The sequence below is a fragment of the Cyrtonyx montezumae genome, unplaced genomic scaffold (genome assembly GCF_038088225.1).
Source record: "Cyrtonyx montezumae isolate F1298 unplaced genomic scaffold, pur_monq_1.0 scaffold_2, whole genome shotgun sequence".
Lineage (NCBI taxonomy): Eukaryota > Metazoa > Chordata > Aves > Galliformes > Odontophoridae > Cyrtonyx > Cyrtonyx montezumae.
The window spans coordinates 9,987,596-10,009,366 of record NW_027071936.1 but is presented as its reverse complement, the minus strand read 5'-3'; the positions used below and the strand labels follow the sequence as shown (position 1 = coordinate 10,009,366).

At 41.3% G+C, this 21,771-nt stretch overlaps 1 protein-coding gene across 2 annotated transcripts; it reads right to left on the bottom strand.

The window, feature by feature from the left end:
• Positions 1 to 4,645: 4,645 nt before the first annotated feature.
• USP38 (ubiquitin specific peptidase 38) lies at positions 4,646 to 21,322 on the bottom strand. Of its 2 annotated transcripts, none has more exons than XM_065736330.1 (10): positions 20,549 to 21,322; positions 19,466 to 19,601; positions 14,731 to 14,860; positions 14,389 to 14,490; positions 11,808 to 11,966; positions 10,824 to 11,017; positions 10,150 to 10,243; positions 8,917 to 9,023; positions 6,981 to 8,322; positions 4,646 to 4,984 (listed from the first exon to the last, which is right to left on the bottom strand). In XM_065736330.1, exons 1-10 carry the CDS (start codon positions 21,231 to 21,233, stop codon positions 4,823 to 4,825), a joined length of 3,111 nt encoding a protein of 1,036 aa, XP_065592402.1. In that variant the 5' UTR covers positions 21,234 to 21,322; the 3' UTR covers positions 4,646 to 4,822. The 2 variants fall into 2 exon arrangements, with proteins under 2 accessions (XP_065592402.1, XP_065592403.1); XM_065736331.1 differs by lacking the exon at positions 20,549 to 21,322 and adding an exon at positions 20,380 to 20,480.
• Positions 21,323 to 21,771: the final 449 nt, after the last annotated feature.

Sequence of the window (21,771 nt, the reverse complement as noted above, 5' to 3'; positions counted from 1 at the left end):
CAACTCAACGAATACTTAACAGCAGCGATGTGCTGTACTGACTCCATCTGAGAAAATTCAAACCAAAGCTGCCTCTGTTCCCAAGTAGAGCAAGCACAGGAAGCACTGCTAACAAACTGTGAAGGTAAATCAAGGGAAACACGGCCACAACTGAAGCATGACATTCAGCTACTATCAGCATCAGGTTCTCTGTATCTACTTAGCTCAATACCACCCGACAACTTTCACTGATTTCCCCATGGTTCTGCATAGTCCTTCAAGCTGAGATTTATAGATATCATTTCAAGTACTAGAAAAAAAAAAACAGCCACTATAATATTTTACTAGAACATGTTTCCTCTCAGATCATACCCGTACTTTGAGACACCTTTCTGAAGCATTTAAAAAACACATATATTGACTTTTCCACACAGTCCCACAGATGTACATTAAAACACTCATTTGCCCCCACACTTTTTCCTCAACTGACACAAAATCATTAACTATTTAACCCAATTTAAAACAGCAAAGTTCAAACAGCAAAGAACAGGCACACTGCATCCCGTGACTTCTATACTTTATATTTCAGCAGATCAAAACCATGAAAAACACAGCAAAAAGGTTAAATAGTAATCTTTTATCAAGTTAAGCACCAAGTACTGTAATTCTTAAGAGAACACTTCAGGAGAAGCGCGAGCCAGTTGAGAAGTGACAAGTTAAAGCCAAGTACTAATAACTACTATCCATGTGCCTATGGACAGGTTTTTCCCCCCACACACACAGCAGAGAGTCCAGGAGGATTTAGCCCTGGGTAACAAAGCCCTGTTGACAGAATTCAGAGGAATTGCACCAAATTAACGTTATGGCAGATGCACAATATATCATCATCAAAACTAAGACAAATTGTTAACCAGATCAGAGCCATTCTTTCCTTCTTGCAGTGTGATATTTCTGTTTTAGCCTGGCACCAGCACCGCTCCCTCACCAGCTTCCTCCCCCCCTTCCCACCCTCCATCCCACCTTCCTACCTGTGTGCTGCTCCCAGAGGTGGTGGTCCATCCTGGAGCTACCCGCTCCATCCACGAGGGCATCCTCGGAGAGGGACAGAAAACAGTGCCGCCCCATCTCAGGCTCCTCCTGTTGCAGCCCTGAGGCCAAGCCCAGCTTCTCACATGCCCCAGGCCTGGCCGCACTGAGGTGCTGCTGAGGGCGATGAAGGGTCAAGATGGCTGCCTGGAAAGATGTGCCTCACTGGGGCAGCCAGCCCAGCATCGAAGGACACAGCAGCACGCTGCTTACCCAGAGAGCAGCAGCCAGCCATGTGCTTTGTCAGGCCTGATTCCAGTACAACAGGCTCAAAAAAATAAAAATAAAAATCAATGAAGTATTATTAATTGTGCTGGGAAAAAAAGGGAATATGAACTGCCTATCCTGAACGCACATACTTGCCCAGAATCCAACAATTTGAGAAAAATGCTTCTTTTAAATTGAGTCTTAAAAACAGAACAAAAGAAGAGCAACATCCTAGGAAGGGGCCTCTGGTGTACCAGGTCTGGTTGCCTACTACTCAGACACTGCTTTGTGTTTTACTTCTAACAGCTATACTTCCCTCTTCCTTTAACACAGGTCTTTCCCTGTAAGGCTGTTCCACAATTAATCCTAGTGATCAGGTAATTTCTAATCTAAGACTGACATAAAGGAAGTTTGTACTTCCTTTTGTTCTAACACTCATTTAGCTCACAATGCTTCCACTCTTCACCTGTCATTTCTAGAAGAGCTCCCAACTACATACTGCTATAGAGTTAATGCTTATCCATTAAAGGAAACTTCCAAAGGATAGAGCAGATAAAACACTTGACTTCCCAGAGCAGGCAACAAAAGAAGAAAAAGCAAGCCTGAAGTTGTGATTTGTGTAGTCATTCAAAGAAGGCTTTTCTCTCTTCATTTTGGATAAACACACTCAGGTACTGCAATCATCTCTTACATTGGCAATATTCACAGCAATCCAATGTAAATCTCCAGATGAAGGAAAACTATACAAAAATCAACTGCATGAACAAAAGTTAATACAACTCTATTGACCACTGATACAAAGACCAAAACACAAACTTGTTAAAAAGAAATACCATTTTTAGAGGACATACTACCCTCAATTTCAGTACAATAGTAAATTTGTCATGAAATAAATAAAACTAAATTTCAGAAATAGCGTTGTATACCTTTCTAGTTATTCAAATCCAATGGAAAACAAATCATGGATGGAATAGAAAAGGTGAATAAACAAATCATCCAGCATCCATTCACAGGCAACAGAAATAAAAGTACCATACATACACAGTGCTTTCACTCTGTCTACAACATGCAGTGCCATTACCATAAACAATGAAAAAGGTGTACATTTTGAAGCAAGAAATACTTCTCAACTTCCACTAGCTTTATTGAAGCCTTCCACGTGAAGAATCAATCTACTTGCAAGGGTCGTCAGGTCAGAAGGCAGACTTGCAAACAGATACTTCAAGTTTTTAAACTGTTAATCCAAAGTAGCTGCATCAGCTGAAGGACAAAACCTTAAGATATTTTCAGTTTTGAACTGTGGCGTTACTCACATATAAAGTCTCCATATTTAACACCTGATTTAGAATAGGCAAACTAGAGCATAGAAAGCCTATGTGATAGGCTTTCTATTAACCTTCTAATAGCTCACGAAGGAGATAGACAATAGGTATAGAAAAGTCACATCATAGTTCTTGGTTTTGGTAGGCTACTTTTACTTGAGAACATGAAAAGCACAATTGGCCTTTACAAAAAACTGATTTCATATAGAGTAAAATCATCTGCTCCTGCTTTTAATTTTAGTGTCTTAAAAATCAACATTAAGTTCATAAGGAGAGACAAAACATTCCCACTGTAACAGAAATAAAAAGCTTTTTAGTGTGTCCTTACCATAATTTGGTAAAAAATAAAAAAAGGCCAGATAAACCTTAAAACCAGAGTTAACAGGGAGAGAATCCTATACAGGTAACCAAAAACCCTCTTAGACTGAAAACTACAGAATTTCAAGGTGGAGTGAGCTTCAAGAATAGCTTGCTTGGGTGAAGTTAATGAGAATATTCCTCACACTGGTCTCATAACATTTCCCATTTCACAGCTGAACCCACCAATACAACTGAGATAGCAACGGAGACACGGATCATAGCCAAGGTACTACAGTCAAAACAGAGCATGGAACCCATTTAATGAAAATGAAAGTGAACTGCTTTCTTGAGCAGCAACACATGATCCTATAGCAGAGCAAGTAACAGTTTTAGCGATAATATAAAAATAGTTTGCAAGCTAGGATACCTTACCGTGGACTAAAACCCATATGTTCAATACTAAATGAACATAGTTAAACTTAGTTTATGCTTTTAAAAGGCATTTTATGAAAGAAAACTGTACAGTTAAACTACCACCTGTCAAGTTTGCATGCTTTAAGGACACGCTTTGTCACTTAGAATATAAAAAACACAGCAAAACAGCGCAGAATTTTCTAAAAAATACTTTAAATAAATTTACACTTCAGTATAAGATTATTCAAGTTAAGAATTAATCATCAGATTTAGTGTAACTCATTTACTTCCATTATCCGCATTGCACATAAAAAACAAAGTTTCTAATTAGTCCAAGACTAGAAGAGTGATTTCCTTGACCTGTGCAGGCCTGACAAGCCAGTAAACATTGCTCCACAGACAACATCATTTTGGTCTTCTGCAGACAATAAAAACCTGAACTCATCAAATATTTCTCACTGAAAGCACAACTGAAGGTAAAAGTTTAAAGGACTCCTAGAAGCACAGATCCTCAGCAAGGATCCATACAGGCAGCCTTCCTATGATTTCACAAGCAGAGTCCAATATTTACAACTGGCCTCTTTAATCAATGCAGCCAAGAAAATAACAGAGCTCTAGGTATAGTCCTCTGATCCAAAAATAATAGACAAACTTACTGCATTTTCAACTTTTACTCCTAGAAACCAAATAGCTTTCTCAAAACACTTGATATCTAACACTGACAAGAAAACAAAAAAAATCAAACACCGACATATTCTTCCTTTTCTGCAGTCTCAGAAAGCTTAAGTTACAGTACTGCAAGGCACATACAGAATCTCTTCCTTTCAAATACATAGCATATATATTCCCTGAAATAATTTTAAAATTCTCAAAACAATTAAAAAATGCTACAAAGTTATTAACTTCTATTTAAAAACATTGTTCCTACAGAACATGCACTTTTGTGGAAAACAGCTCTGCAAATATTTACTTTTTTCTTCTTTACACAGATACTGTAAATATACGGAATATCTTTTAAAGTACTGTATCAAGTCACATTAAGTTATTGCCTTCATTATATGATTGCATCACCTCTAGAAATCATAAAGGTATCAGATTTGTAAATAAGGTGGAATGGGAGACTGTGCACGTAGCTGAACCCATCTGAAAGGACGTCCACTAACAGCAACGCCACCCAAGTCAAAATGAACTTGCTTCATTCAGTGGATAAGGTCTACAGAAAACGATGTAAACATGTTTGTTTAATGCAGTGGTGTTAGAAACTACTTAATCTCAATTTTCTGCCTTTTGGGCAAGCATACCTTACTATAAAAGCAATAGAATTTTTAAGAGGTAGGTTTTTTTTTTCCATTATGCGCTCATTTATTTCAAATACATCATAAGCAAGAAAACCTCAGCATTTGCTTTTAAACAAGGACGAAGTCTCAGATCTCTGTACAGTAAAAGTTCAACACTTTAACTGTCCTCAGCAGTACCGGGCTGCTTTAGAACCAGTGTAATCCAGGTAATCTGAGTCAAAAGACTAATCTACCGACAGTACTGAATCCACCCCCTCCTCCTCCACCTGCTGGTCCACAACTTCCCGGGGGATCGTTGTCATCAAATCCATTGGGGCGGAAAGAGCACGAGGCTGAGGCAGCTTGAAGTGCTTGTGTTCGAGCACTAAGCTCTTGCTCCTGAAATGAAAGATAAAATTACGTATTTTCTACTACTTTTTAAGATGTCCTTGCTCTTGGTTGCCAACCTGAAACCCCAAAACATGAAATCAACGTTCATTCTTTAAAACCTATGTCTTAACTCCATCTTAACTGTATGGAAGAGTAGCACACATTAAATGCAGAAAGATAAACATATTTAGTTTACATTCAGGGACTTTTAACTTTTGAGAATCACCGTGATGACAACTGTCTATTAACGTTATTTATAAGCGTGCAGAACTCTCTAAAGCTCCCAAGATGATATCAGTCAGTCTGGAAAACTCAAGGAAGTACCTACGTGAGCAGCAGAAAGAAGAGAACAGCCTCCTGAGAGCTTTCCTTAATCAGGTGAACACTTCCACAGCTCCTAAGAGTCAACTTAATAGATAAGCAAAGGCTCTTCCCTCAGGGATATCATACACTAGTTTTTCTCTCGACAGTTTCACATAGCTTGCATTAGGTTTTCTTTAGTACCCCTTTTTGAAATGGATTAAGAGCTTCAAAATTTAAGGGAGGCAAGACAGAAGTAGGGTTCTGGGAGTCCCCCATGACTTCATTTAGTAAACAATAGAATTAGGCGCTAAGTACCAGGCTGACAGACTTAATGTGCAGCCGGGCACTACAGGCCACCCTCTAAAGGTAACGGGAAGAAATATTCAGAGGATTTTTATAATTACAATCATCACCTTCAGTCCTCCTGTTTCTCCACCTGGTGGAACAGCACCAAGAACCAAAAAAGACTTTTAAAGCCTTGTGCTTTCACAGTAGTGTAACAGTGTCCGTGTACCTCTACAGGTGCTAAAGGTACCTAAGTGTTGAGTTGGAATTTTTACTATGAATGCGCTCATACATCAATAGAAGTCAAAACTCTGGAAGCTGAAGAAGCCACGCTGCCTTGAGCAATCAAGACAAGTGCCACAAAAAAAACAGGGCAACTCAAACTGCTCAGAAATCAGCAACAAAGCTGCAATTCAAGCTTTCTTTGTTCATCAAATCCTTGCAGCTATTCTAAAGGAATTTCACACTGAGATTTCACTCCTCTTTCTTATTTTGCTCTTCACTATTAATTTGAAGAGGCCTTCAACTTACACAAGAACAGCTTACCCAATCCAACACAACAAGAAAATAATTTTCTTGTTACACAGCCTAAACATAGCAACAGCACTCAAAACAAATTATGTTTTAACGTGGAACGCAGCATGTTCAGAGAATCACAGAGTTGAAGGGGTTGGAAGAGACCTCTAGAGCTCATCGAGTCCAACCCCCTGCCAAAGCAGCTCCCTAGCCCAGGTTGCACAGGTAGGCGTCCAGGTGGGCCTAGTACATCTCCAGAGAAGGAGACTCCATCACCTCTCTGTGCAGCCTGAGCCAGTGCTCCGTCACTGCACTGTGAGAAAGTACACATTTGTGCAAAACTTCCTATGCAACTTTTTTTAATTAAAAAAAGATCGATCTAAAGAGGTCTCGGAGCAGAAAAGCAAAGCAAAAGCAGAACCCAGTCACTAATGCATAGCCTTCACTTTAACGCTATCACTTTAAGTGATAGCATTTGTACCGTCATAGTTGCATAAATCTAACATCTCTTCAAGTGAAAATACGCTTGTGAAAACACTAAGATTTTTTTTAATCTACTTTTGTCATTAGTTAGAGGCAATGAAAATCAGTAGCTTTAAAAGCTTTTCCTGCATAGAACTACAAGCAGTAAAAGGACCAGCACAAGCATCTTCACTAAAAACTTTTTCAACTGAAATGCTCAAGTCATTTGCCTAATGCTTCCCATCCAACAGTGACAGCTGATTAACCTCTATGAAATCTGTCTAGCATCAAAATGGAAGCCAGACTTGTTATTTCCAAGGTAAATGTAAGCTAAGTACACAAGAAAACTTAAAAGCTACCTCTTTTTCCACTTCCCTTTATAAACCCTTTCTTGCAAGTCTTAAAGGAGACCATTCTTCACATATTACCTTAATCTTACCTGCAAGTATAGTTTGTTATCTTTTGTAATTGCATCCATGAGGTCTTTTTGTAGAGGAGGGTCTCCGTTCACCCAGAGTCCATTCGCTGAATTTGTGTTGTAGCCACAGGTGCTATTTTGTTTTTTGTAAAACAAAACATAAGCAGTGTCCTTTGGAAACCTACTGGTAATTTTCTGGACTGACTGAAATGAGGTAAACGTCACTCTGCTGTCATTGAATAAAAACCATTCTTTTGGCATCTCAGTGTCCAGCTCATTCTCTACAACAGCACAAGGACTCTCCTCTGCTAACAACTTATTCTGAGAAGAAATTAAAGAGAAAGCTTTAGACTGGTGACACGGTCCTGAAGAACCCGAACTGGTCACATTTCGAGCATATGAATAGTAATGTCCACTTTCAGAGGATACACCAGAGTGCACCACCACAGAACTCAGCACATAGGGCACCAATTGTGGGCAGGGCACTTCATCAGCACCTGAGGGCTTCAGTTTTTTAGCAAGATTTTCTCCAATATCAGAAATCTCAACATCAACAGACCAACTTCCTGAAACCACAGCGAGAGGGGGTGTTGTTCTTTTGACTGGCAGTTCCAAGAGAAGTGGCAGAGAAACGCTGTCCAAGATTTTACGCCTTATATGACACTTTGGATCGTATGAAAATCTCAGAAGAGTGAGAATGAGGTATTCAGGTTCCTCAACGATTTGCATAGTTTTCTCAGCATTCTGTAGAGAGGCACACTTTTCACAATAATACTTATTGTCTCCACTGAGGATCTCAGGTGCCAGAAAATAATTCAGTAAGTCTGTTACGGATGGGGTGTTTTTCCCTACGAGCGCAGAAGAAACATCCCCGTTATCTTGATCCTTATTAAATTCGGTTTTTGCTTCAGAGAGTGGCTCAGCAGAAAAATCCTTCAGGGCTGCTTCATTTGTAACTGTGTCGCATCCACCATTTATTTCCGAACTACTGAGAGGTGTTTCTCCAGCAGAAGTTGCTGAAATACCAGTTTGCACCACAGAGCCATCTTTTATTTCAGAACATTCCACACATTTTGAACTAACACTTTCCAAGGACGTCGGAGGACAGAAGGCCAGAGAGAGATCTGTGAAAGCTTCCTCCTTTTGAGATGTGCTTTTGCAGTTCAAACAGCATATAGTAGTGTTCAGTTTTCCCCCAAACATTCTCTCTATGAGAGTTCTTTCTTCACTTCCCATACAAAGTGCTTCAGCAAACACCTGTGCTTTATGGACAGTTTCTTGTGCCTGGGACTCTTCATTCTTCCTACTTTCAGCAGCCTTTACTGAAGACAATGCTTTCAAAGTTCTTTCTTCCTCATGCAGCCTGAAGACAAACAAAAAGAGACCCAAATAGCTATAGGGTGAAGTAAAAGCACAAAGGCATTTAATGCAAATTTCATTTGCCTGGTTCTTTATATCAACTTTTATAAAAGAAAAAGTAGCTAGTTCAGTAGTGCTGGATTATTTTTGAGGAGAACAAAAGATCTGGATTGGGCAGCCAAGAAAGTTAGAAACTATAGCAAGAGAAACTCAAGACAAGGGAAAAAGGACACAAGTCTCAGTGAATTTCAGGCAAATGACTGAACAGCTTTCAGCAACCACAGAAGTTTTACGGATGGGATCGCAGCTAACATAACTAACAACCAAGGTCAGGTTTGTGAGAACAGAAATATAACCACCAATCTAACCTGCTTTAGATGTCAAGGCTGCATTCAGACATAACCAAAGATTAAACTCACGAAGGCAAGGGTTTCACAGATCATACATCAATCTTAGAACTGGAGACTGTCAGGAACTGGACCCCAAGTTCTCCAACTTACAACCACATAAAGGAGCCACTAGATGACTGCTCCTAATGACAAGTTCACCATCACATGACAGGGCTATAGGTTTCTACCCATCAATGATGTAACTATACCTGTTGAGCAGGAATCGGAGATATTCTGAGCAATCCTGCTGTGACTGAGGGGTGAACCATGGTGGTCTGGAAGCCTCAAGGAATATTCTAGGAGCATATGCCTCCCTCTGTTATCACGCGGGAGAAACAGAAGCATTACATAGGAATTAATGATTATTTACATATTGACAGCTGAACTCCAGTTTCCATTATTCTACAGGAATTGTACAAAACATGGTATGCCTACATACAGACCGCTTCCATATCAAAATCATATGAGGATAAAGATGAGTATTGGTCATTAATTTCGTAACAACTGCCTCTAGTACAAAGATGTTATCTGCCTCCAGGATCTGCTACTTATAAGCACTGAGCAAGCACAAGCCAGGTATTATGCCTGAAAGCAAGTTACTCTTCTTGCTGGCAACCTTAAATGTTTCATTCTTTTTTTATTACCTCATTAGCTCCGAATTTATACTTAAGGTGACCCACCCTCACCATTTTCACAGCAAGTTTGCTGGTATTCACCATACAGGATCTTTGTAATTACATGCTTTGTTAGGAAACTGTAGTGCTATAATGGGATGGAAAGTACTGCAATAATAGATGGATGGCAAAGTACTTGGTTACAGCAAATGAGAATGAGCTCAAATGCAGCAGACACAAAAGAAAGAAAGGAACTGCTTACCTTCAAAAGGCCTCAGGTAGGCAGCAAGAGACACCCTCACCTCCACTGCCAACTTAAATGAGGTCTGAGAAGGGGTGGATCCTGGCTCCACCCCTTCCTGTTACTCAGGTACATTACATGCACCTGAGGCCCCCTGGGTTAGCCCTGCCTTCTCACCAGGTGCTCAATCACTGTTTCAGGCCACAACTTAGCATTTCCTCCACAAAAATGAACTTCAATAAATGAAGCAATTTGAAATACAATAAAATTTCAAGCAGAAATCACTTCAGAAGGGAACAGTTTATTCTATGAAGTCACAAAATCAATGGTATATCACATCAGGTCTTGTTTGTATTTTTTGATTTTGACTTCTGAACGAAAAACCTTCTACTACCTATAACATCCCACTTATGAAATGGATTTCTCTTAATTCCATCATCATCTGAACATTTGGAGGCAGACTCAGTCCCCTACAAATCTTTCACATTTTTAATACTCTCTAGAGTATGCTTATGGCATAACATTTGTTCCTAAGTTCTGGCATACGAACCTAAGCTTAAAAAAGAGTAGACAAAGAATTCACCTACCTGGGTATGGGCCAAAAATGCAAAAAGATGCTGTAATTTTCTCATCAATGAATTACAACCATTTAGATTCAGAGATAAAACGTGTCTTCTGAAACTGAAACAAGAGAAAAACAGTTGCCCTGACAGATTTAAAGCAATAATGCAGTCAAAAGTTCCAGCTCAGATGACTTCAGTTTGAAAGAAGGTAAAACATGCACTCTGCTCTACTGCAGAAATGCAAAACTACTGCACAGTAGCAACTTACTGCTGAAAAGTTTTTATTAATATTCAAATGCTTAAAAATGAACTTTTTCTTCCAACAGCTCCTAGATTAAAACAAGCACAATCATGAAACTTTTACAATATTAAAGGGAACAAAAAAAAAGACTTAGCTGGAATCTGGAAGTCAGACATATTACCCTCATTTTAAAGGCTGAAGAAATAGCCTCTTGACTCAGTCTACCGTTTGTTCAACACACATATCTTTGTGACAATGGAAAGAAAGCATCAGGATTTTTAACAGCTAAAAATGCAATTTCAGAGTTGGATTTCAACAAAGCAATCAGTAACTAAGTGCAGAGAAACTCACTTGGCCCTAGGTAGCTGAGTAACCCAGGGCATACTTAGACTCTATATAAAGCAAGACAACTGCAACAGTTAACTTGCAATTAAAAGAGCTTGTAAAAAGGACTTACTCAGTAGCCATGAAAAGAGCCTGAATAATGCTGTTCATATAGCAGGTGTTTCCTAGGTTAATCAGGCCCGTCTTCCCAGTTTCAGATTTTCCAGAAAGTCTAGATAAACAGGATGGCAAAGAATTGGATTGAGAAGTCCAGGCACTCTGACTGAGAATGAGCTTCATCTTCTCCTCGCTGGGCTTGGGCATATCCTACAAGAGAAGCGTGAACAAAATGGGCCTTCAAACTTGCATTTGTAATAGCTATTGACACCTAGCAGACTTCCACATTTTCCCTTGCTCCCTCCACAACCACAGAAACAATCAACAAAGAAACACAAAACACTCCTCGAGGCTTTTTCTTTTTTGTCACCTCCCAAATGACAGGAACTTGGGAATAGGCAGATATCTCTGATCTGCTTACTCCAGCAATCCCTTTTGACCCCAGAAGTACTTCTCCAGCTCTATGCATTTGTAGAACCCCTTAATATCCTTACTCTGCTGGAGACAGAATCCTGCTCTGTCGCATCAAAACGCAAGAAAGAAAAGAAAAATGCAAAACACTAAGTTAACAGGAGCCTTTCCATTTTAAGCTTCAAAACATTTAAGGTGTTAAAATCAGGCAGTAATAACTGATCTCATTTTTTGTGGGTTTTTTTTTTTGCTTTAGATGTTAGTTAAGCAAATGTGCATTATATAAAGAAATTTGAGAGCTGCTCTAGAAGTATTGTCTCCCATTTTACTGTGTTGGCTCAAGACATGGGAAGCAGATGAGATAGCTCAGCTGATTTCACACCTCTCCAAACAGCTGCTTTAATTCCTTCTGGACACTCAGGACAACTTATTTATTTTACTCTGGTTTTGATTATTTCAAGCAGTTAGAATCATCATTAAATTATGCAGGTAACTCTTTGCTCAAAGAGGATATTCCACAGAGACTAGATCACAGCTTTCATGTTTGAGATAACAAAACAAACATCTCATCTTTGTATTCTTAATGTACCTTAAAAACTTCCATAATGGGTTCGTAGAGCTCTGGAAAACCTGAGTAATGATACATCATACAGTGTATCAACTCAGCCAACTGCATCAAAAACGCTGCACTAGATGGTAAGCCATCACTTTTGAAGGAGTGAACCAAGCTGACCACATGTGGGACAATCTAAATGGGGAAGAAACAACAATAGAAGTGTTAAAAAGTAATTCCACTTTCTGATTTTGTTCTACAAACAGTACTGTTTTGCACATCCTAAATGGAAGGGAACATTTTTCTTAATTCAGAAGTGCATGAGAAACAACAACCTGAAAAAATATATCCATTATACTCTTAAAAAAAGCACAGTTTAGCATTCAGTGCTCTCCTCAGCTCATATACCAAGTTCTGGAACATCACGAACTCAGAAAATGCATGTTCATTTTTTCACTACTTATACATCCGTAATACTCATCTTATTAATTCATCTTAGAACTGTGGACTTGTTGGAGTGTGTCCAGAGGAAGACTACAAAGGTGATCCAAGGGATGGAACACCTCTCCTATGAGGACAGGCTGGGAGAGCTGGGGCTGTTTAGCCTGGAGAAGAGAAGGCCCTGGGAAGACCTAACAGGCTTTTCAGTATCTAAAGTCGGGCTGTAAGAAAGAAGGGGACGGACTCTTTACAAAGGTCTGTTGTGATAGGACAAGGGGAAACGCCTTCAAACTAGAAGAGGGGGCGTTTAGATTGTATATAAGGAAGCAGCTCTTTTTTGTTTTGGTTTTCACAATAGGGTGGTGAGGCATTGGAACAGCTTGCCCAGGGATATGGTAGAAGATTAGCACTTGAATGCATTCAAGGTCAGGCTGGTCAGGACTCTGGGGAACCAGATGCAGCTGTAGGTGTCCCTGTTCACTGCAGGGCAGTTGGGCTAGATGACCTTTAAGTGTCCATTCCAACTCCAACTATGACACGATCCTGTGATTAAGGATACTACAACAAACATTCTACTTCCGTGCTACCACTGACAGCTCTGTATCCTACTCTAATTTCAGAAGAAAAATTGTGAGGTTTATTTTAAATACTCCAATACTTGCAATCCCAACTAAAAGAATACACATATCCTATTGCAATTAAGATGGAAATCGGTTTGCAGCTCCACCTAGCGACAGAGCTAGGCTGAAGCCAAGACGGTAGGAACAACACAAGCTTATAAAGTCTACTATCAGAATAAACAACTTGCAAACGAGTTCAAATACACTGCTGTTGAAAAACGCATATAAAACAAATATTTACTCCAAACTCTTTCAGCTTGAGTAGCAGCTCCTCACAGTGAACTGAACTATTTTAGACAACTTCTGATTTTCACTGGATTAACTGTGGCAGAAACTGACATAACTATTCCTCATCACAAGCAACTTACAAACTGTTTGGCAGTAAAGACAGGAAATAAATAAACTCCTCAAATAATTATATTCTTACGAGTACACAAATTAGAAGAATTAATATACTTCAAAACATCAGAACAAGGGACAAAGGGCACAGCATTCATTACTTTTTCTAAGTACAAATAGTATTTTTGTATCTCAGAAGCAAACCCTAAATGCTACAAAAAGATAGCTGTCTCCTTTTTTAAACAGAAGCTAAGATTAATTGTACAATGTACTACAGAGAGAGAAGCTCCAATTAATAACTTCTTACTCATGCATATACAGCATTGAGAAATTGGCTCACAACAGTGACATTTGCAAAGGTTAGACGTACAATACAGTAATTTAGCACAAAGCACATAGGAAGAGTAGAAAAGTCCACATCTGTCTAATTGACAACTGAAAAAAAAAAAAGCAAGTCCATGTAACCCATGTAATGACCAAGCATAAGGAGGGGAAAATACTTAGATACATTTCAAAACAAATTCAGGAGCCTTTATTAAAAGTACTTCACTAATATTTTACAATAAATGATCTATATGTAAAACACGGAGCTCAAGCACAGGAAAACATGACAGGATTACGAATGACAGTGGTATATTAAAAAATGATAGTGAAAAAGGTAATGTGAAAAACAAAATGCTAACTGTTAAGTCTGGAAGACATGCTACACTACCTAAGCATTATATTGTAGAAACAACAAATAGCATTTTGAAGAGCTGCCACTAAGAACAGTACCCTTCAGTTTGCCCACACGTACATCACGACAATGGTAACATATCTTTCTTAAAGTGAACTGCTTCTTGCTCTTACACATCTACATGGAATGACCAGAAGCAGGTAATATAACCAGTTAGTTATTTTCCCCCAAATAATTGCTCTTGCAAATCCACCTACAGCCCATCTTCACCTGTAGACTTCATGCCACATAAAATGGTATTCTAGAACTACGTAGACTAAGACAAAATGTGGTCCCCAGATGCTCCTGCCAGAAATATGTAGATAGCAGAAAGAACAAAGCACCTAGTAGTTAGAAAACCTAGCTGCCTGCAAACAACTGAAATCTGATCCCAGACCTCTAAGGTGAAATCAAAGCCCCCAAATTCCATTTCTTTTTACAACCAAAATCCCACATGAATTTAATTTCAAAGAACTGAAAAACCATTTATTCAGGAACTCACCAAATGAAAAGCTTCTGGAGAATGTTGGAAACTAAGTAACATATGAGAAAGGACAGCAAGGGCACCAGGTCTTACTAGAGGAAACCAAAGTCGATTAAATACCTAAAAAAAAAACAAAGAAAAAAACTATTTTTAGTAAATTGAGAAAGTAAGGTATTAATAGAATTGTAGACAGATTTCCAAATTGACAACCATTTGAAACAAAGAAAGATGAAAGCTATTTTACATCTTTTACGCAGGACAATAAGACAGCATAGGCCATAATGCAAACGTTGTTATGCAATTACATAGCTGTTACAAAATCCTTTCCCTCTCCTTCAACGTTATTCTTTTCCAACATACCAATTCAATCTTCATCAGAGTGACATCAATAAGGATTGTAAATTTCTGGACTGCAGCTAGTCCTTTTAACAGTGCAATCACCCACGTTTCCACATGCTGGGCCAGAGGCCAAGACAACCAGTCAATCATTCTGAAAGATAATGAAAAATGATTAATGAAACAAAACCAAACCATATGCCATTCGTATTTTGACCTCAGCAAAAAGATTTTATATACACAGAGATATACAAGAATCAATGAAATAATTAAAAAAAAAACACACGTAAGCAAATGAGAGTACCATAGTCTTTCTATTCAAGATGAAGCCAGCTTTTACAGGCATTAAGATTAGATCCTCTTTACAGAAAAGAAAACAGAACTGAAGAAGAAAAACTGTCTTCAATTGGAAACATTCCCTCCTATAGTATTTACCACAGATCAGACCAAAACTAACTTTAAAAAGACACCACTATATTAAAGCCTCTTCCTTTTTTCTACCATGGCAGTGGGTCACACTCTGAAGAACGTTACCCAGCGAGGCTGTGGCACCCCCATCCCCGGAGAGAGCTCCTAACTCAACTGGACAGTATCCTGAGCAACAAGGCCCAACTTAAATGCTTTGCCCCACTTGAAATAGGACCACTACGGGCAATGTCCAGAGGATGCTTTCAGCCTAGAGAATGCTACTATTCTCTTCTAAAATTCTATGGAAAGGGGAAGTTATAAGTAGCTTTACTGTCTTACGGAAAAGACTCTCAAAGATGCTAACTTTTTCTTTACGAGCTGAAGTTCTAACACAGCTGAACAGATTACAGGTAGCCAGCCTAACAGTTTGTATCAGCACGAAGAGGCTCAGCAAGTTTCTACCCCATTTTATATAATGAGAAAAGTACTGAAAAAAGCATGGATGCTATACAAATGTATCTTGCCACACACAGACATGCAGAGCTTTTACACACGGTCACGTCTCCTGCCATCACCACCCGAGATTAACATAGAGAATCCAACTGCTTTAAACAGTCAGCTTTTCCACATACATGCAAGTGTGGGAGAAAGCTACTAACACACAGCTTCCTAACGTCATTCAGACGCGAGGTAATCTACCAGTACTACGTGGTGAGGGAACACAAGCTGCTCTTGTTTTCTGAAAAAAGGACAATGTTGTAATTAACTCAAATATACACTAACAAATATTATGAGTAAAGACATAAATAATAAATTACTGACATGAGAACCAGTATCAAATTACATTAGCCTTTAAAACCAGTCACAATCATTTGCAACCAAGAAAGATGAGTTTCAGGGTGAAGCATTACACACAAAGCTTCGGAAGAGAATTTATCTGTACAAACAATCCGAAGATGATCAGCCACGCATGCCACATAGCTTGAGCAGTTCAGTCTCCAACAAAACAAGTCCTACATCCTTCCTGGCAAATAAAGGGTTCCAATCAGTCTGAAAACAAGGTTTCAGAGCTGATCTACCAAGCTAAAGAAGTGGAGTTCAGCAGGATCAGACACGTATTGTGGGTATGCTATTTTATCATAGGTTCATAAGGTTGGAAAGGACCTACAAGATCATCTAGTCCAACCATCCTCCTATCACTATCCCTACCCAACTACTAAAAATCAAATCCCTTAAGGATAATCCCTTATAGGTAAGCATGCCACCTTTTTGGTTTTTTTTTCCTTAAGTTGAAGATGCTCTCCCTAAACCAATCAATCCACAGCTATTGGCAGGGATGCAATGTACTCAGCCAAACCCCAGAGGTGGTGCATCTCTCCATGCTTCATCATCATTTAGCGGTGATGTGTGCATGCAAGTCCCTGTAGAGCTCCAAGGCACAGCTGTATTTGTTACACTGTGTGCAAAAGTTCAAGAATAGTGGACATCACAAACTGGGTAAGATGAAACCAAGTTTTGGCAAAGGCCAACGAAGTTGTGTCCTCAGTGACTCCAGCACAATTCACAAGGTGTTACAACAGAACCCGAGGTCAATGAGGAAAGAGTAAAGAAACCACCATAAAACCTAAAGAAAAAAAAAACACTAGAATTTGCATGTAGTTTATAATTCGGAACTGGAAAACTAACAGTACATGCATATTTTCCAAAACTTGCCTTGCAATTATAAGCCATCTACATACATGACATTTTAACACTACTCTAAAATAAAAAGACAGTCCTAGTGATTCTTTAAGAATCAAGTACAGATCTGCCTGGATTTCTCCAGTGTTTTTACAAAAAGACAGGAGAAAACATGCCAGTATCATAATTTTTGCTCTGAATCCATGCAAAGGTGCCCTTTCCTTGTGATCTTAAACTCAGGTGTTTCCTGTGAGCGGCCTTACAATCAGCTTTGGAAAGTGGAGAATTAGATTAGGTCAGCCAAAACTGCTTTTCCCTGCAAAAAAATTAACTTCAGAAGAGATCCCTAAGCCTGACTCCCCTGTAGTCATCAGCATTCATCCTACCTTCAATCTGTAAACTTAGTATATAACAAAATATAGAGATTTCTTAATTAACTTTTTAGACAAGTATAGAGTGTTCTCTATAGAACTCAGTGTGATCAACTCTGTTCTGAAATATTACCACTCTTCTAAAACACGCAACTTCGACCATGGTAACGTAAAAACTCCAAGTGAAAAATACTGCTTTGGTGGAAGCTGGAGCTTCCTGTGCTCCATATGACATCTATCATATGACTTCCCATCTTGCATCATCTCTATTCAGTATAATTTGTATTAAACTATACATCATTATTACTAATACAACAACCACCATTTCAGCACAATTAACACGGTAAAGAAAAGCGTCATTCTTTTTAACTGATACACGTAGATGTTCCATCCTAACAACCTATTTCTGCTCGTACAAGCAGAGTTGATGTTCTTATAGAACAAAAAAGTAAAACAGAACAATAGAACTAAACCTTTAGACATGCTTAGATCTGTCCTGAAGAACATAAAATCTGAGATCTGGTAGGTGACAGCAAACGCTTCAGTTACCAGATCCTCTCTGCATTGTACTTACTTCCTACTGGATTTTAACACAGACAGACATGGAAAATGATGATCAAGTATAAAAACAAGATTTTTCTGTTTGTTTGCCTAAAAGAATATCCTGAAGTCCTCGAGAGGACCTTCTTCCTCATAGCACCTTACAACAGCCAGTTATCGACATGTGTCCTTAACAAAGGCAGTATTTGAGACTTTTGGACAGAGTAAGATTTTCATTCATTTCTGTATCCTAAAACCACAACTTGTTACGTGAAAATATCTACTGAGCACCATCAGACAAAGACTCCAGCTTCTCGGGTACAAGTTAAAATCCATCCAAGCAACAAGAACCTCAGACTACTAGGCATGCCTACTCCCAGAACAAAGAAACCACGGGAAGGCTTTACTTCTTTATCAACAGTGTAAAGGACACGATCATATTGGGATTGTTTTCATAACAAAGCACAGTTTTAATTTTCTTCTTACTCTGTGTTCAAATTCAGTCAGGCACTGTAGTGTCATGACAGCTGTGCTTAGGAACTGAGTAACCAGATCCCTAACCTGCAGTAACCAAAGTTGCGTTAAGTCTTAATGCAAGCCTTGATGCACTTGGAGTTTTGCAGCTCTTGGGAATCAGGTAATCCTGATGACAACACAGTCATTCACTACTCCAAGCATTCCAACAGTGTTATTACCTCCTCAGAGGGCACCCTATGACACTGACAGCGGGACAGAGCGTATCCCCAGCACGCTTGCTGATGACAATGAGCTGTGTGGTGTAGTCAATGCACCTGAAGGGCAGGAGGCCATCCAGAGACACCTACACAGGTGTGAGCAGTAGGCCCAGGAGAACCTAATGAGGTTCAACCAATTCCAGTGCAAGGTCTTGCACCTGGGTCACAGCAACCTAGGATGCTTAGAGACCATCTAGAAAAGAAAACAATAAGAGGTTCCCCAAAAAACTTACTCCCCTGAAGTAGAAATACATTTCTTCCATGAATGTGCCAAGTAAGAGCACGTGGCTCTTCTGAAATCAAGAAGAAAAACCCTCCACGCAGCTGGTATTATGAGGCAGAAGTTACAGAAGTTATAGAACAATTACACAATCCCAATGTGTTCAAGCAGGTAATTTAACAGGAATATTAAAATTAAAGTATCATGAAAGTAATCACCAGCACACTACCAGCGAGTTATTGGTATGCAAAAACTCTGAATTTCTCAGCATTCCGTTTCAGACTGTCATACATCTTTACTACTCAACCAAGTGGATTCCTGTAATGTTCCTAAACAATAGCACTAATTTTACATTTTCAGAAGAAATGGCTTTCCGATTTAAACCCAATCTTTCCAGGAACACCCTTAGTGTTCCACTAAGATACATATAAAGCGCTACACTTAAATGAAGGTACTATACTTAAAATATTGAAAGCTTTTCTGAACAATACAAATTTGTAAACGCCTTCTCCCGTTAAAACTCTTCACAGCTTTTCCATCCTTGTGTTCAACAGAAACTTCTTCCAAGGCCTTCAGGAAAAAAATAATAGTAAGGAACTTCAACAAAGGCTTACTACTTCTTTGTCACCTTTCTACACTGCATTATTTATACTTCTGAAGACAACAGCCCAGATCACACTTCATATGCCATTACAAAAGTGGCGCACTCTTCTATGCTAGTTTTAACTGAATTCAAACTTAAGTGACAAGTAGCTTCAAAGAAGGCAAGAATGAGACCTTCCCCCTTACCCAATGAAATACAGTACCTGCACAGCGCTTGAGTCATGCTTGCATCTTTCACATTTGGGTCTGTAGTAAGGCTCATGATGAGTACTGTAATCATCTGTAAAGGTATATGCTGCACAAGACTCGCCAGTGCAACAGAGGGCTCAAATGGAGTATCTGTAAGAGTTGAACATGCCATATCGTAAGTAACAAAACAAGCTCCAATAGGAAAAGTATGCCTTGTTTTCTTAACAGCTGTGTTGCAGCAATGAAGTTGTGAAGAACCTATCCTACACCAAGCATTCTAACATCCCACAGGAAAAGAGAACAAAGTTTTCAATGGCTTAAGCACATTTGGTCACCCTACAAGAAGGTGAGAGCCTGCTAACTCATTCCTCTGCTCCCCATGGAGCTGATAAGTGCATCTAAACACGAGCACCACAAAACTCTTCACTGCACTGGCTGCTAAGACTGGAGATGGAGCACAGCCTGTCTTTCACCCATTCTATAGCAAGCTACTGTGTAGTAACGTTTCCTAAGGGCCTCGGTTGCAGACTAACTTTTGCTTGTTAACAACACATAACTCAGTAAATGTTTTGAGGACAGAAAGGAACACACGGTTTAGTGGGAGCTACTGCTGATAGGTGAACGGTTGGACTGGATGATCTTTTAGGTCTTTTCCAACCTTGGTGATTCTACGATAAGTTAAAACCTTATCTACATCAGTCAAGTAATGAATCCTTCCAAAGTTTTACACTCTCCCAGCTCTGGAGGAGGAGCAGTGCCAAGGCTTAAAGATAACCATCCAGAGAGAGAGAGAGGACAATTTCCCTATGATATCGAGTTCTAGCTGTATCTAGAAGAGAAGAACCGGTGTTCTTGTGCATCCCACGTAGCGTTACAGTACTTTGTTCCCAAACCCACGCACAATCAAGCCCCACGACCTCCTCCCTACCTTCTCACCGAGGACCACAGCATCCTCGCCAGCATACGAGCACGGGAACGCGGACTGAACCACCTTAAAGCAGCCCCGCTCCCCGACTCGAGCACCCGGGGACGGCGGCCGCCCCTTCCTCTTCCTCCTCCCCCTCCGACCCCGCCCCGCTCCCCGCGGCCGCACTCACCGGCGGCGGCAATGACGGCGAAGAGCTCCTGCAGGGAGGGCAGCAGCGTGTCGGGCTCGGCCTTCCAGACGCTGCGCAGCAGCCCGCTGACCTGCGTCACCTGCGAGACGTAGAGTCGCAGCTCAGCCTCGCGGCTTCCCTGGCTCTGGAAGTGGGCGATGCTGCGCACCAGCTGCTGGCAGAAGGCGAGCGACAGCTTCCTGCCGCGGGGCAGGCACTGTGGAAAGTCGCCCAGCAGCTGGCAGAGGCGGGCGCAGAGCGGCGGCGCGGGCCGCTCGCACACCAGCCGCAGGGCCTCCACCTGCAGCAACTCGAACAGCTCCAGCACCGACGGGCAGCTCATGATGAGGCGCAGCCCCGCCTGGATGTAGTCGAGGATGGCCGGGTCGCGGCAGCTCAGCTCGCCGTAGCCGCGCTGCAGGAGGCCGAGGACCAGCCCCCGGTTAAAGAAGGCCTCGAACTCGGCGCGGTGGTAGCGCCCGTAGGCCTCCAGCACCTGGCGGCCCACCTGTCGCTGGAAGGCGTCGGGGCCCTGCAGCACCAAGCGGGTGCTGAGCGCGAACATGGCGCGGCACTGCGCCTGGCTCAGCGGCGTCTCGGCCAGCTCCACCACCCGCCGCACGATGACGCGCTTCAGCGGCAGCGGGTGGGACGAGCTCACCAGCCCCTCCAGGATCTTGTCCATGGCGGCCCCCGCGGCCAGGCGGCGGCGAACCGGCCCGGGCCTCGGCGGGGACCGTCGCCGTCGTCGTCGCCGCCGCCGCCTCCCCGCGGCCCTTCCGTCGCCTTGGCGCGCTATGCCGCCCTGGCGATAGCGGCCGCCCTCCCCCGGGCGGCGGCAGCGGCGGCCCCGCGACCGCTGCGGTAACCACCGCGACCCCACCGGCCGCGGCCGAATGCTCCACGCCGACCCGGAAACGGAGCGACACAAACAGGAAGCGGGGCACCACGCATGCGCCCGCCGGCAGCCTCCTCGTCGAGGAGCTGACCAATGGGGAGCGAGCGGGGGCGGGTGGCGGGGCCACGGGCTGTGGGGGCGGGGCTTGTGGCGGCTGAGGTGTTTGAGCGTGCGCCCCGATGTGACCAAGCGTGCGTACTCCATATTTATTGAGCTTATTTCACGTAGCAAAACTAGTCGTTACAAACAAGTGGTTATGAGTTACGACGTCTGCTTGAGTCACTGAGTATGTTTGTGGCTTCAGAGCTAAAAATAACCTGTGCTG

Bases quoted from the DNA above. Each gene is read 5' to 3' on its own strand.
- USP38 (XM_065736330.1), bottom strand. From the start codon at position 21,233: ATGGACAAGATCCTGGAGGGGCTGGTGAGCTCGTCCCACCCGCTGCCG. The intron at 9,024-10,149 runs GTAGGTGAATTC...GCGTGATAACAG, and splicing joins CATTTTTGGCCCATACCCAG to AGGGAGGCATATGCTCCTAG. The intron at 4,985-6,980 runs GTAAGATTAAGG...CTTTCATTTCAG, and splicing joins ATAACAAACTATACTTGCAG to GAGCAAGAGCTTAGTGCTCG.